This window comes from Cucurbita maxima, unplaced genomic scaffold (genome assembly GCF_002738345.1).
Source record: "Cucurbita maxima cultivar Rimu unplaced genomic scaffold, Cmax_1.0 Cma_Scf00033, whole genome shotgun sequence".
NCBI classification, from domain to species: domain Eukaryota; kingdom Viridiplantae; phylum Streptophyta; class Magnoliopsida; order Cucurbitales; family Cucurbitaceae; genus Cucurbita; species Cucurbita maxima.
The window spans coordinates 786,930-801,851 of NW_019272049.1; the positions used below are offsets into that span (position 1 = coordinate 786,930).

General features: G+C 37.8%; 2 protein-coding genes and 1 long non-coding RNA gene across 4 annotated transcripts in view; all 3 read left to right on the top strand.

Moving 5' to 3' along the window:
- The window catches only part of LOC111467182 (CDPK-related kinase 1-like), a 7,602-nt gene extending 2,265 nt beyond the window's left edge, over positions 1-5,337 (top strand). Inside the window, exons 2-11 of the mRNA XM_023111985.1 lie at positions 390-520; positions 596-637; positions 711-819; positions 2,038-2,116; positions 2,219-2,515; positions 2,606-2,718; positions 3,416-3,523; positions 3,604-3,666; positions 3,749-3,916; positions 4,888-5,337. Of these exons, the coding sequence (XP_022967753.1) occupies positions 390-520; positions 596-637; positions 711-819; positions 2,038-2,116; positions 2,219-2,515; positions 2,606-2,718; positions 3,416-3,523; positions 3,604-3,666; positions 3,749-3,916; positions 4,888-5,025 (1,248 nt within the window). The 3' untranslated portion in view covers positions 5,026-5,337. The remainder of the gene's footprint in view (positions 1-389; positions 521-595; positions 638-710; positions 820-2,037; positions 2,117-2,218; positions 2,516-2,605; positions 2,719-3,415; positions 3,524-3,603; positions 3,667-3,748; positions 3,917-4,887) is intronic.
- A 1,728-nt stretch (positions 5,338-7,065) lies between these two features.
- On the top strand, positions 7,066-7,405 carry LOC111467307. Of its 2 annotated transcripts, none has more exons than XR_002714506.1 (2): positions 7,066-7,224; positions 7,286-7,405. It is a non-coding gene; the product is annotated as an uncharacterized LOC111467307 (long non-coding RNA). The 2 variants fall into 2 exon arrangements; XR_002714507.1 differs by having other exon boundaries at positions 7,295-7,405.
- Positions 7,406-12,189: 4,784 nt separating this feature from the next.
- LOC111467299 (40S ribosomal protein S28-1) lies at positions 12,190-13,831 on the top strand. Its single transcript, XM_023112167.1, has 2 exons — positions 12,190-12,310; positions 13,415-13,831. Exon 2 carries the CDS (start codon positions 13,417-13,419, stop codon positions 13,612-13,614), a length of 198 nt encoding a protein of 65 aa, XP_022967935.1. The 5' UTR covers positions 12,190-12,310; positions 13,415-13,416; the 3' UTR covers positions 13,615-13,831.
- The last annotated feature ends 1,091 nt before the right edge of the window (positions 13,832-14,922 follow it).

The following is a 14,922-nucleotide window of genomic DNA, read 5'->3' on the forward strand; positions in this document are numbered from 1 at the left end:
AAAAAAAAAAAAAAAAAAAAAAAAAAAAAAAAAAAAAAAAAAAAAAAAAAAAAAAAAAAAAAAAAAAAAGAAGAAGGAGACAGAATATGAATGAAGGATTGAAGCATCTAACCGGGGTTTGGAGATGAATACCGAAAGAGCTTACCGGATGCACCATCGACCTTAGACAGCTTGATCGGGCAGGGAAAAACTAAAAAAAACGTAGTGGGTGAGCAGCAAATACCAATGAAGACCAGACCTGAAATTTCAAACAAGAAAACGTAGTAGCCTAGCAGCGGAGGGAGATTCTCGAGCTCCACTCCTTAACTATAATATAGTTTTCATTTTTTTAATAATTTAAAAAAAAAACAGTAAATTAATTAATTATAATTAAATATGGTTTTTCTCAGATGACGACAGCAATAGCCGTGGATGACGTGAAAAGAGAAGTGAAGATATTGCAAGCGTTGAATGGGCATAAGAACGTAGTGCAGTTCCATGGAGCATTTGAAGATGATGATAATGTTTACATATTAATGGAGTAAGTATGAATCAAAGATTAAAGATTTGTGTGCTAATTCTTTGATTATCTTCTTCTTTGTGTCGTGTTCTTCAGGTTATGCGAAGGAGGCGAACTACTCGATCGGATGCTTTCGAGGTATCGGTTTCGACATGAATGTTGCGTCTTAGATATCGGTTTTTGATGTGATTATAAGCTTTCGATTCTTTAGGGGTGGAATATATGCCGAAGAAGATGCTAAGGATGTGATTGTTCAGATTTTAAGCGCGGTTGCCTTTTGTCACCTCCAAGGCGTTGTCCACCGTGACCTCAAGCCGGAGGTACTCTTCGTTCTTTCTTTCTCATCGTATTGAATCTGTATTAACCTAAACCCATGCTAGCAGATATTGTGCTTTCCCTTTCGAGCTTCCTCTCAAGGTTTTTAAAACTCGTTTGTTAGAGAGAGGTTTTCACACCCCTATAAAAAAATGTTTTGTTTCTCTCTACAACCGATGTGGGATATCACAATCTACCCTCCTTGGGAGGATATCACAATCTACCCTCCTTGGGAGTCCAGTGTCCTCGTTGGCACACTGCTCGGTGTCTGGCTTTGATACCATTTGTAACAGCCTAAGTCTACCGTTAGCAGATATTGTCCTCTTTGGGCTTTTCTTTTCGGGTTTCTTCTCAAGGTTTTTAAAACGTGTCTACTAAGAAGAGGTTCAAACACCCTTATAAAGAATGTTTCGTTCCCCTCTCTAACCGATGTGGGATCTCACAATCCACCCTCGTTGGGAGCCTAGTGTCTTCGCTGACATACCGTTCGGTGTCTGGCTCTGATACCATTTGTAACATCTCAAACTCACCGCTAGCAAATATGGTCCTTTTTGGGTTTTCCCTTTCGAGCTTCCCCTCGAGATTTTTAAAACACGTTTGCTATAGAAAAATTTCCACACCCTTGTAAAAAATGTTTCGTTCCCCTCTCCAATTGATGTGGGATCTAACAATTCATCCTCTTTCAGGGCCCAGTGTTCTTGCTGGCACTCGTTTCTCTCTCCAATTGATGTGGGATCTCACAATCCATACCCTTGGAGACCTTGTGTCATCGCTAACATACCGCTCGGTTTCTAGCTCTAATACCATTTGTAACATCTCAAACCCATGCTAACAGATATTATCCTCTTTGGATTTTCCCTTTCGGGTTTCTTTTCAAAGTTTTTAAAATGCATATGCTAGGGGAGAGGTTTCCACACCTTTAAAAATAATGTTTTCTTCCCCTCTTCAACCAACGTGGGATCTCACAATTCACCCCCACTTCGGGGCCCAGTGTTCTCGCCAACATTCGTTTCCCTCTCCAATCGATGTGAGATCTCACAGTAATCCTAAAAATGACAATATCTGCTAGCAGTGGATTTGAATTATTACATAATCAATATATGAATGTTTATTGAAGAGGAGGAGCTGAGATGACACATTCATATTTCTTTGATATGTTGTGGTTTTTCTTTATGTTTACGACGACGATCGACAATCAACGAATGACGATTCTCTTGGTGCAGAATTTTCTTTTCACAACAAAGGAGGAAGATTCACCACTGAAGGTTATAGACTTCGGACTCTCAGACTTCGTAAATCCAGGTCAAACCTACTACTATCAGATACGTTATCGGAGCCGTGATGTTTTCGTCTTCGATCTTTTAGGTGACTAGAGTTGACATATGAGTACTCGAAATCTTGCAGATGAGAAACTGAACGATATAGTTGGCAGTGCATATTACGTAGCGCCTGAAGTCCTGCATAGGTCATACGGGACCGAGGCGGATATGTGGAGTATCGGTGTGATTGCATACATTCTTTTATGTGGAAGCAGACCTTTCTGGGCCAGGACGGAATCTGGCATATTCCGAACCGTGTTAAAGGAAGATCCGAGCTTCGACGACGATCCTTGGCCGTCGTTATCTTCTGATGCAAAAGATTTTGTCCAGGGATTACTACATAAAAACCAACATAAAAGACTAACTGCTGCACAGGCTCTATGTAAGTTTAGGGACCTGAAAATGTACACTTTACTTATGAGGACAGTGGCTCTAAACTTTCTAATGCGTCTTATCCAAATTGTCTTTACAGGTCATCCTTGGCTCACAAATCATCCAGATGTCAAGATTCCATTGGATATCATAGTTTATAAGCTCGTTAGAACGTATATCTACTCATCGTCTTTGCGTAAATTAGCGTTTAACGTAAGTACCCTTTTAAGTTCACATATTTGATTCTAAATCAAAGATTTTACTCTTGAATCCCACGTTCGAGTATTAGTATACATGTGTTCGACCCCCCTGACTCAAAGATACAACGAGGATTTTCATTTCAAAATAAGTTCGAAGCTCATTGGACGAGTCATGGTCGAGTAGTTAAACTATAATGCTATGTAAGTCTCATTTCAAAATGAGTCTGAATATTCGGGACGAGTTGATGGCTTGAGTGGTTAAACTATAATGATATATAAGTTCAGAGTTCATTTCAAAATGAGTCTGAATACTTAGGACGAGTCGATTGTTCGAGTAGTTAAACTATAATGCTATAGAAGTTTAGAGCTCATTTCAAAATGAGTCTGAATACTCGGGATGAGTTGATGGTTCGAGTAGTTAAACTATAATGTTATATAAGTTCAGAGCTCATTTCAAAATGAGTCCGAATACTCGAATGAGTTGATGGTTCGAGTAGTTAAACTATAATGCTATATAAGTTTAGAGCTCATTTCAAAATGAGTCCGAATACTCAAACGAGTCGATGGCTCAGGTAGTTAAACCATAATGCTATATAAGTTCCGAGCTCATTTCAAAATGAGTCAGAATACTCGGGACGAGTTGATGGTTGAAGTAGTTAAACTATATGCTATATAAGTTCAGAGATCACCCTATGAAACATTTATGACAGGCTCTTGCAAAGACGCTATCCTTCGTGCAGCTCGCTTATCTCCGAGAACAATTCAATCTCTTAGGTCCGAACAAAGACGGGTTCATTTCGTTACGAAACTTTAAAACGGTCAGCTTCTTATCCATCTTGATTTTCTTCAAGAACAATGTTTAAATTTCTTACCACTGACTATTGGAGTACATGAACAGGCTTTGATGAAAGCTTCGACTGATGCAATGAACGATTCGGGGGTGATCGAGTATGTCGACATGGTAATACTCACAAAGTAGTGTTCGTAAGCGTAATTTTTTGGAACAAAATCGAAGTCGAACGACTCGTTTATGAATGTTTCAGGTGAGTTCCACGCCGTATAAAAGGTTGGATTTTGAAGAGTTTTGTGCAGCCGCCCTAAGTGTTCATCGGTTGAAAGGCGCTGAAAGTTGGGAGCTGCATGCAAGATATGCTTATGACCTCTTTGATGAGTATGGAAACAGACCAATCATGATAGAGGAACTTGCTTCGGTATGCTTTTTCTTCCTATAAAAGCGTTTTTTTGATATCCCACATTGGTTGGGGAGGAAAACGAAAGACCCTTTCTAAGGGTGTGGAAACCTTTCCCTAGCAAATGCGTTTTAAAGCTTTGAGGGGAAGTTCGAAAGGAAAAACCCATTACAAATGGCATCAGAGCCAGACACCGGACTATGTGCCAGTGAAGAGGCTGATCCCTAAAGGAGTTAGACAAGAGGCGATGTGCCATAAGGACGCTAGCCCCGAAGTAGGGTGAATTTGGTAGGGGTCCCACATAGATTAGAGAAAGAAACGAGTGCTAGCGAGGACACTGGGCCCTAAAGGGAGGTGAATTGTGATATCTCACATTGGTTGGGAAGGAGAACGAAACCCCTATAAGGGTGTGGAAACCTTCCTCTAGCAAATGCGTTTTAAAGCCTCTAAGGGAAGTCTGAAAGGGAAAACCTAAAAAAGGAAAGTCTGAAAGGGAAAACCTAAAAAAGACAATATCTACTAGCGGAATATCTACTAGCGGTGGGCTTAAGTAATTACAAATGGCATCAGAGCCAATTACTGGGTTATGTGCCAGCGAGGAGGCTGATTCCCGAAGGGGTTAGACAAGAGGGGATGTGCTAGTAAGGACGTTGGCCTTGAAGGAGGGTGGATTTGGTGAGGGTCCCACATCGATTAGAGAAAGGAACGAGTACTAGCGAGGACGTTGGGCCCTAAAGGCAAGTGGATTGTGATATCTCACATTGGTTAAGGAGGAGAAAGAAACACCCTTTTATAAGGGTGTGAAAACCGTTCCCTAGCAGATGCCGTTTTAAAGTCTTGAAGGGAAGCCTATAAGGGAAAAAACCCAAAGAGAACAATATCTTCTAGTGGTGGACTTGGACCATTAATTTTTTTTTTTTTTTTTTCGTTTAGATCGAACCATCAACCTTTAAGATGCTTAGATTAATTGAAATCGAATTTTTTGTCCACAGGAGCTGGGATTGGCGCCATCCATTCCACTTCACGTAGTTCTTCAAGATTGGATAAGACCGTCAGACGGGAAACTTAGTTTCTTAGGATTCATCAAACTTTTGAATGAAGTCCCGTCTTGTACGAACAAGAAGACATGACATTAGCTCGGAGCTTACACGAAGTTTTTCTATCGATTCTCCTTGATCCAAAATGGCTGAGGGGATGATATGAAACCGGACTCGAGCAGCTCCGAGAAATTCGTTACTTCAAACATAGAGAAAAGAGGCAATTATGTCTTTTTTTTGTATAACCTGAAATTCAGGTAATTGTATAAAATGTCCGTTAGTGTAACTTAAAATTTGCATTAAGGCTTCACTGAAATCTTCGTTGCTCAAGGATTTCCATTCAAGTTATTTCTTTACGGACCATTTTGAATTTTGATATTAACTTTATAATGTAATTGACACATTATGATTGTTCCCAACCTTTACATATATGATCAAATGATTGTAGTGGAATGTCGAGGCCTCCACCACAAGAAATGGTACATTTAATAGCATTTCCTTATAGCCTTTTTCACATGACGCTATAAAAGTCCTTACAAAAAACACGCCGGCCCAACAAAGTTTCATTTTAGGGCTTTTTTTTTATTTTTATTTTTATTTGTCATTCATTTTCTATTTGGCTACCACTGTAATCTCCAGATTTGTTGCTCTTTCGGCCAAGAGCTTTGCTATGTGTTGTCCACTTCAAAGGGCAAGGTGAGATGAACCAGTATTTTTCTTTTCAATTTTTCATGCTCGGGCTACTTCTTTTTTTTTTTTAGTTTTTTATGGCTTTCTTTCTCTATCTTTTATATTTAATAATGGTGGCTCTAAATCATTTCGAACCCCATTTTCTTTGATTTGGCTTTCTGGGTGCTGGAATCTCCGTCGAAAATTCGTGTTTTGAGCTTAATTTGCGGAAGGGTTTTGATTGGTAAGGCTTCTAGTGGGTGGAGTCTAAGTGGGTTGCTTCGATTTTGTGCCATGGTTGTGATTGAAGAGGGAAAATTGTAATGGAGGAGAGTGTTGGTTGAAAAGAGTGAAGGGATTGGTCACATTGTGCCTGAAAATGAGACGTTTGGCCATTTGATTGAAGAACATAGACGTGAGAGTAGGTCGTGCTCTGATTTTCTTACATCAGAGACCACAGGGCTTGAGGAGCACAGTCATAGCGGCTCTGAGGACTCATCTTCCCCTTCTTCATTCAGTTGGTCCACTCGAAAAGCTGATGAACCCGATTGTATTAGACTTAATGTTGCTGATAAAGCAGAAAAAAACTATGTTGTTCATAGGAAGCCGGAGAAGAAAGTATCTTCATTTTCCTTTACGGCTTTCTCCATATAAATTGTATTAATCTTTTAATGGTGTGTGGGGCTATAGAGATTGAGATGATGAAGGAAAGATTTTCTAAACTGCTACTTGGAGAAGATATGTTAGGCTGCGGAAATGGGGTTCGTACGACATTGGCTATATCTAATGCCATTACAAATCTTTGTGATATGCTTTGTCTCTTTTACACTCATTGTCTGATACTCTATCTAGGATTGGCATTGGTTACAGTGATTGGCTATATCTAATGCCATTACAAATCTTTGTGATATGCTTTGTCTCTTTTACACTCATTGTCTGATACTCTATCTAGGATTGGCATTGGTTACAGTGATTGGCTATATCTAATGCCATTACAAATCTTTGTGATATGCTTTGTCTCTTTTACACTCATTGTCTGATACTCTATCTAGGATTGGCATTGGTTACAGTGATTGGCTATATCTAATGCCATTACAAATCTTTGTGATATGCTTTGTCTCTTTTACACTCATTGTCTGATACTCTATCTAGGATTGGCATTGGTTATAGTGATTGGCTATATCTAATGCCATTACAAATCTTTGTGATATGCTTTGTCTCTTTTACACTCATTGTCTGATATTCTATCTAGGATTGGCATCTGATATTCTATCTAGGATTGGCATTGGTTACAGTGTCTAATGATGATTCCCTTCCCCATTGTTTTGTTATAGCCACTCTGTTTAAGCAACTGTGGCGATTAGAACCTATTCCCCAACAGAAGAATCATTGACGCCTACTTGGCAGGCAAGCTTGAGGTACTGGATAAGGATAACTTCAAACAGGTTTCTTATGGCCCTGCAATGTTGTGAATTGATGAACTTCGTTTTGATTTAGTGTTGAACAAGTTTGTGGGCTTCTGTTTAATCGTACATGGTTTTTTTGGTTGTGGTCGTTCACATGCTTAAGTCTCATAAATGTAAGCTCACATGGAAAGGATTCTCTCTGAAGCTTTTATGCAATGTTCGACTTCGACTTCGAACTTTATTTGGACTCAAATCTTCCTATATTGTGATAACTTTAGTTGACGTAGGTGGCCAAGAGCTTGGAGGAATGCATTATGTCACATTATTCTTGCTTATCGATGTAACCTATAATCTGTTTAGCAACGTTAAGAGTAAGTGCACTATCTCTCATTCGGTTCGGTTCAGGTTCCTTCATTCATTTACTTACCGAGTTACATCAACAAGAATACATTCTAGTAACTTCGAACTTTATTGAATCAACTGTCTTGGAGGATATATATCACTCTGACCAAGAACATACTGAAAGAATATCATGAGCTGATAGGGGATCCCCGAAAATGCCCGTTCCTTTGTCGTTGGGGCCCAAAATCTTCCTTGCTGAGACTTGACTTGTAGTCTGGTAAGATTGTGCAACCCTTATTATGGTCATCCCTCATTGGTTGTCCGCGGATTCCATTATCAAACCAAGATCAGGCAATTTACCCTCCTGAAAAGACGGAGGCAATGCCCCTTCTCCGACCCTGACTGCCCAATCGGATAACAGCTAATGCGTTCTACTTATTGAACAGGGTTGATTGGTTTTTCAATGCCTAATTTCTCTGATTTAGCAAATTTGTCATAACACTCATAATGATCAACTTTATGAAGATCCCATGGTATTCCGGAAGCTCGCAGGTTCCTCAGTTTAAGCTAGCGATGGGGAAAGGCTAGGTAGCTGGCTTTCTTAGGATTGCTCGCTGGCTCTCCCTTCACTGTACTAATTCACTTACTCGAAAAAAAACAAGCAAATGGAAACAGCAACTAACTATAGCAAAGTAGGTTCAAGTCACACTGGTATCTCTTGACTACGGTACAGGATTCTATGGTAATGGAACCAATAAATATATGGATTTATGAGAAACTCCATTAAGAGGGGAAGGAAGAAAAGACATGCAATGAATTGAATAAAGAAGGTCGGCCCTCACCTTAATTACCTGAGCTACTTCATTCAATCCGAAAAGTGTTTGTGATATTGTGGCTAAGTTGGATGGTTGAACTTGTTTTCATTAGTTGTCTTGTTGTGGTATTATCTCTATTTTTCGTAAAGTGATCGTCGTTCAAACATTATTTCTAGATGAAGCTTGCGGGATGAATTTATTATGGGTTGGAAAAACCTTTTTATTCCTTTTCGTTCCGTAGTATTTTAGTATTTTTTTTCCAAAAAATACACCGTAAAGATTCTTTTTGTTCTCCTGGTTTGTCTTCATATCATAGGTGACAGGCTTCACATCATAGGTGATTGAACTTGCAATCAATGGTTCATGTGTGGATTTAGTTAAAAATGAATACATGAATAGATAAAGGATCGAATGACATTATTAACATAAGATTAAAGCTATGAATACTATATCATAGCGTTATAATAAGTTAAAGATAACATAATATTTATAGCTTTAATAAAATGCTATGAAATATTTTTATAACCATGTATATAAGCTATAGTTTTAAGCTATAGTTTTATACTATATTATAGCTATAAAAAAAATTCTATAAAAAGTCTTAGACTTTTAATAATATGGGTTGTCACGACGTATGAAAAACGCTATAAAAAGTCTGATAGCGTTTTTGTATGTTATCGTATTCATTATTTGTTGTAGTGTTCTGCTTTTTAGAAGCAAGAAATAGGCAATGTGACTATGTCAGAGGGGATGCAATGGAAAATCGGAGCTTTCGCTCTTTAAAAGTGAGAAATAAGTAATGTGACCATGTTGTAAGGGATATAGGAGAATGTCTGCAAGAAGTGGGTAATGTGACCATGTTGTAGGAGATATAGGGGAAGGTCGGGTCCTCCACTCTTTAGAAGCAAGAAGTAGATAATGTGACCATTTTGTAGGAGATATGGGAGAATGTCGAGTCCTCTGCTCTTTAGAAGCAAGAAGTAGGTAAGGTGACTGTAACAACCCGAAATTTTCTACTTAATTTAAGATCGCTACTATATACGTACCATAAACATTGAAGGCAGAAAACTTTATTTAAATTCCATAAAACATAATCTTTATCTTAAAACACAACCGTGGACTTACGTGTTTCGAAAATATCTTTAAAACGACACAACAAAAGACTAAATAAAATGAACAAGAGTTTAAGTTAATAACATCATATTCTAGCTTAAGTCTAAGAAAACAAATATCACTACCCTATGCATGTGTCATGGTCTCGAGTTGCGATGTCGTCGTCAGCCGTACAGGAATGTCTTGCCTTAACCTGAAAAATGTAGTAGCATATGGCTTGAGTATTTAAAGAAATACTCAATAAGGGACCACACTATTGGAATTAAATGCAACAATCACATGTAATGAAATGATGAGACCTATCTTTCATTCCGTTTTCCCTACGGTGGTGTCCTAGGATAATTTTGGACGTGTACGATATATTCTACACACAGCCCATACGTGCGAGTATGGGCTCACCAGCTAGTTCGCATACCGCTGGGCCACTTTCCTTATCCGGTGGGCATACTCTGGGAGCCCCTTAGGCTGGACACCCGCTAGAACTAGTAACCGTCATGGCAGCGCTATGCCAAACATAACGATTATTGTCCTGCCATTGGATGTACGCGTTCGTACCCTCGTGATGGGATAGGGGTATCCCCCAAATGCATGAGCACACATAATGCATAAGGTCCCAAAACTTTTTCATTTTCATTATCCTTCAATACAATCTCACTATCATTATGTATATATCATATCATTTTTCATATCGTTCATCATTCAATTATATCGTTTCTCATTCTTTAGTTCTCAAATCATACATAATTCTAATGGGTTATATTTCATGTCATTTATCGTAATTTCATGTTATTCATATCATGCTGTATACACACAATTTAAGAGACCTAACATAACGTTTTATACTTTTAACGTAAAATTTTATCATATACACATCATACCATGATATATTGCATCACAATGTATCATATCATAAACAAGTCATAACGTAAACACTTCGTAATCATATCGTTCTCTAACTTATCATAGTCTTAACGTTCTTATACCTATCACAAACATATCATTACGTGAACGTACCTTAGTCATATCATTACAAAAATATAATCTAACGCTATCGTTCTATCAATCTATCACAAACTTATCCCTTTCTATCCGTAACTTAACCGTATTCTTCCATCAATCTCTCTTATCTATATCACTCTGGTATGTAACCTAACCTTAACGTTTCATGAACATATTTTACTCTTATCGTTACATTTCATTTTGTGCATCCTTCTCGTATCATATCTCAAACATATCCTTGAACACATCATACCGTAATTATTATCATACAATTCACATATTATAACATATACATAACATATAAGAAGCATATCGATCCATAGACAATTCACACATATCAATATATATGACACATGTAGAACCACGTGACACGTGTCAACATCAAATATAACCATGCCGATAGTAAGGTCACTTATCTGGCTAGCTTAAGTCGTTGTCACGAATATATTTTTAATGAAAGTTTGATTCCGTCCTTTGAAATCCAAGTCCATCGTAATAACAGACCAAAATCTGTGTAGGTAAATCTTTATCATATCTGCTTTTATTGAAATGCCATTTTACTTTTTCCTCAAATCTGACATTTTTATGTGATCTTGTGGGGTTGAGAAAAAAAGATGCGAGAGGAGTTTTATTTTTATTTTTATTTTTAAGTAATCTTTTTAGTTATTTATTTATGAATTATTATTATTTTGATGTATATATATTATTTTTATTTGTTTATTTATTTTTATTTTTATTATTATTTTTGGTTATTACAGTGACCATGTTGTAGGAAATGTAAGGGAATGTAGAGCCTTCGCTCTTTAGAAGCGAGAAGTAGGTAAGGTGACCATGTTGCAGGAGATGTTAGGGAATGTTGAGGCGTCCACTCTTTAAAAGCGAGAAGTAGGTAATGTGACCATGTCGCAGTGAATGCAGGGAAATGTCGAGACCTCTGCTCTTTAGAAGCGAGAAGTAGGTAATGCAACCATGTCACATGAGATGCAGGGGAATGTCGAGGGGTCTTCACTCTTTAGAAAATGAGAAGTAGGTAATGGGACCATGTTGCAGAAGATACAAGGGAATGTCAGTGCTTCCGCTCTTAAGAAGCGAGAAGTAGGTAATGTGACCGTGTTGCAGGAGATATAGGGGAATGTCGGGTCCTCCGCTCTTTAGAAGCGAGAAGTAGGTTATGTGACCATGTCACAGGAATGCAAGAGAATGTCGGGGGGCCTTCACTCTTTAGAAAGCGAGAAGAAGGTAATGTGACCATGTCGCTAGAGTTACAAGGGAATGTTGAGACTTCTGCTCTTTAGAAGCGAGAAGTAGGTAATGTGACCATGTCGCAGTGGATGCAGGGGAATGTCGAGATCTCTACTCTTTAGAAGCGAGAAATAGGTAATGCGACCATGTCACATGAGATGCAGGGGAATGACAGGGGGCCTTCACTCTTTAGAAAATGAGAAGTATGTAATGTGAACCATGTTGCAAGAGATATAGGGGAATGTCGGGGCTGTCGCTCTTTAGAAGCGAGAAATAGGTCATGTGACCACGTTGCAAGGGATGCAGAGGAATGTCGGGGTCTCCGCTCTTTAGAAACGAGAAGTAGGTAATGTGACTATGTCGTAAGAGATACAGAGGAATTTGGAATCTTTGCTCTTTAAAAATGAGAAGTAGATAATGTGACGGTATTGCAAGCGATGTAGGAAAATGTCAGGGTAATCAAGTGCACGATTCTTTTTTTTTTTTTTTTTTTTTTTTTGAAGTTTTANTTTAAAATTTAAAAGGCTAGTTTTTATTAATTTAGATTTTTTTTACCTATTTAATTTAGTCATTTACATGATAATTTATGGAATTCTCGCATTCCTCAGTGGCCCATTACAGCCCATTTACCGGCCCACACGGCCCAATCCACTCTATTTAACAAGAAAAAAGGGGAAAAAAAATAAAAAAGTGAAAGAAGGATTATTATACACGTAAACCCTAGCCAAGTTCATCCTTCCCCCGCTGCCGCTCAATCTTTTTCGTCGATCTTCTTCCTTCTCTTGCTCTCAGGTTCTCTCTCTAAATTCTTATCTCTCTGCTTCTTGCTTGTGTTCAATTTCCAGTAGAATTGAATTTCTTGATTTATCTGCCAGATAGTTGACAAAAAGTCCGAGAATTTCCTAGTTTTGTTGCCATTTTTTTTTTTTTTTTTGTTTCTGCGGTTCAATTCTTACTCGACATATAATTTTCGAATAGTAACCAAACGGGAATCTTAACAACTGCTGTAGGTCTTCGTAATAAGGATATGATTTTTTTTTTTTGCGAATTAAAAAATCTGGCCATGCTATGCAGATATTTTGTTTTAATGGCCTTGATTGAAATTTTATTAAGTTATTAGAATCGTAACGTCTGCCATGTGTTTTCTGTAATTTGTTGAACTGTGTTCTACGCATTAGGCCATTGGAATTGGTAAGTTGGAACTGTATGAGCGGTAGATGATGGCGGATTGTTTTAGCATGACTAACATCACTTTTGCTATCATTAAAAGCCCTTACCACACAAATTTAGAGCATGTTTAGGAGTGATTTTGGTTAAAATTACCTTTGTTGTATTCAACATCACTTCAAAACATGTCGTTGATCATTCAAAAGCATTTTAATGTTTGGTTTTAACTTTTGGACATGGACATACGGTCAATTTTGATTCTGAATGTTTTGGAATGCTTTTGAATATGATAAAATTACTCCCAAATATTGCCTATTGGGTTTGGAAGTGATTTATGAATATTTTTGGGAAAATAATCTGTAGTTTTTGTGAGGAAACACTTTTGGAGCACTTTTGACCAAAATGATTGTCAATGTGTTACTTAAAAGCAATCAACTTGGGTTGGCCGGTTAGTCATAGAGACCATTGGAAAAGTAAACCTGTACGTTTAAGCTATGTTAATCACCTCGGCAACCAAAGATAGTAGAGTCGGACATATTTATTAAAAAGAACTTCAAAACCGAATACCATAGTGATTTTTCAATAAACACCGTTACTAAAATAGTTATAATCAAGCTTAAATCGGTTTGTTTGAAAACACTTCAAAACACATCTACAAGGGGAGGCGTCATTAGTGGGACTTCATTCTAATTGTAAGATTCTTTCTTGTTTATTGCTTTGGTTGTGTAGGAATGGAATCACAGATCAAACATGCTGTGGTGGTGAAAGTAATGGGTAGAACTGGATCAAGAGGGCAGGTGACTCAAGTGAGAGTCAAGTTTCTTGATGATCAGAATCGTTACATTATGAGGAACGTTAAGGGACCAGTCAGGGAAGGTGATATTCTTACCCTACTCGAGTCCGAGAGGGAAGCTAGGAGGTTGCGTTGAATGAGAACGATTTCCGTTGCTGTCATCATTTTGTTACCTCTGTTTTAAGTGTGGATTTCAGTGACTAGTTTGTTTTAAGACCCTTTGGTTCTGGGGCTGAATTTCTGAACTGGATGAGGTAACTTAATTGAGTTTTGATGCTACCAAGGTTTTCTCATGCAAAATTGTGCATTTTTGCTCATTGCTTAATGGAAGGGGATGCTTGTTTCTTGCGTTATTTTGGTCATGCATCTTGTGTTCGAGTTGTCTGCTAAGTTTTAAGGTCTGTGAAGTAAACCACTTTAGTTTCCTAGTTTTTGAACATGAAAAAAAAAGTACCATTGTTTTCCTGTCGAATTGAGATGCTCTAGTATTGTTTCCTAGGAGTAGCGTGTCTACTGATTTCACCATAACAACTTGCTCGAAATCGTGTCTACTGATTTTACTATAACGACTTTCTCGAAATCAGTTGGAGGCTTATCAACCTGATAAATGCATCTGTCTGTCACTACTTTGGATTTCATTATATAATATCATTCATGTTGGCAAGATATCAATGCATCCCTCAAATTGATATTACTTTGCTGAATGGCAAAGTACAATATTAGCTTAAACTATACAGAAGAACTCTAAGCTCTAAGCCTACACTTATTTTTTTTATTTTATTATTATTATTTTTGTACATCACCGCATCAACCTCTGGTAGAGAGTTGTAACAACCTGCATTGCCAGTCTCATGGTTTTAAAATGAGTCTACTAAGGATAGGTTTTCTCATCTTATAGATAATGATTTGTTCCCCTTCCATTCGAGATGGGACCTCACAATCCACCCCTTGGGGACTAGGGGGCTAGTGTCTTTGATACCATTTGTAATAGTCCAAGCTCATTGTTAACAAATATTGTTTGTTTTGTCGTTGTCAGTCTTGGAGCTTTAAAAGCATCTACTAGGGAAAGGTTTTCAAACCTTAGAGCTCAACGCATCTACTAGGGGGAAGTTTTCAAACCTCAAAGCTCAATGTGTCTACTAGGGGGAGGTTTACAAACTTATGCTTCGTTCCACTCAACGCGTCTACTAGGAAAAAGCTTTCACACTCAAGGAATGTTCCGTTCCCTTCCTACTTTCCTACCGATTATGTCTCACAGTTTTTAAACAGTTTATTAGAGAGAAGTTTTTACGCTTACCGATGTAGGACCTCAGAAGTTGTTTATTTTTTTTCGTAAAGTTTTGGAGATTTGAATCTCAAGTATTTGATCTCTACTCAACCGTTACAAGACAATTTGTATAGGATTTGATTTCATTGCCTCTTTTTTTTTTTTTTTTTTTTTTTT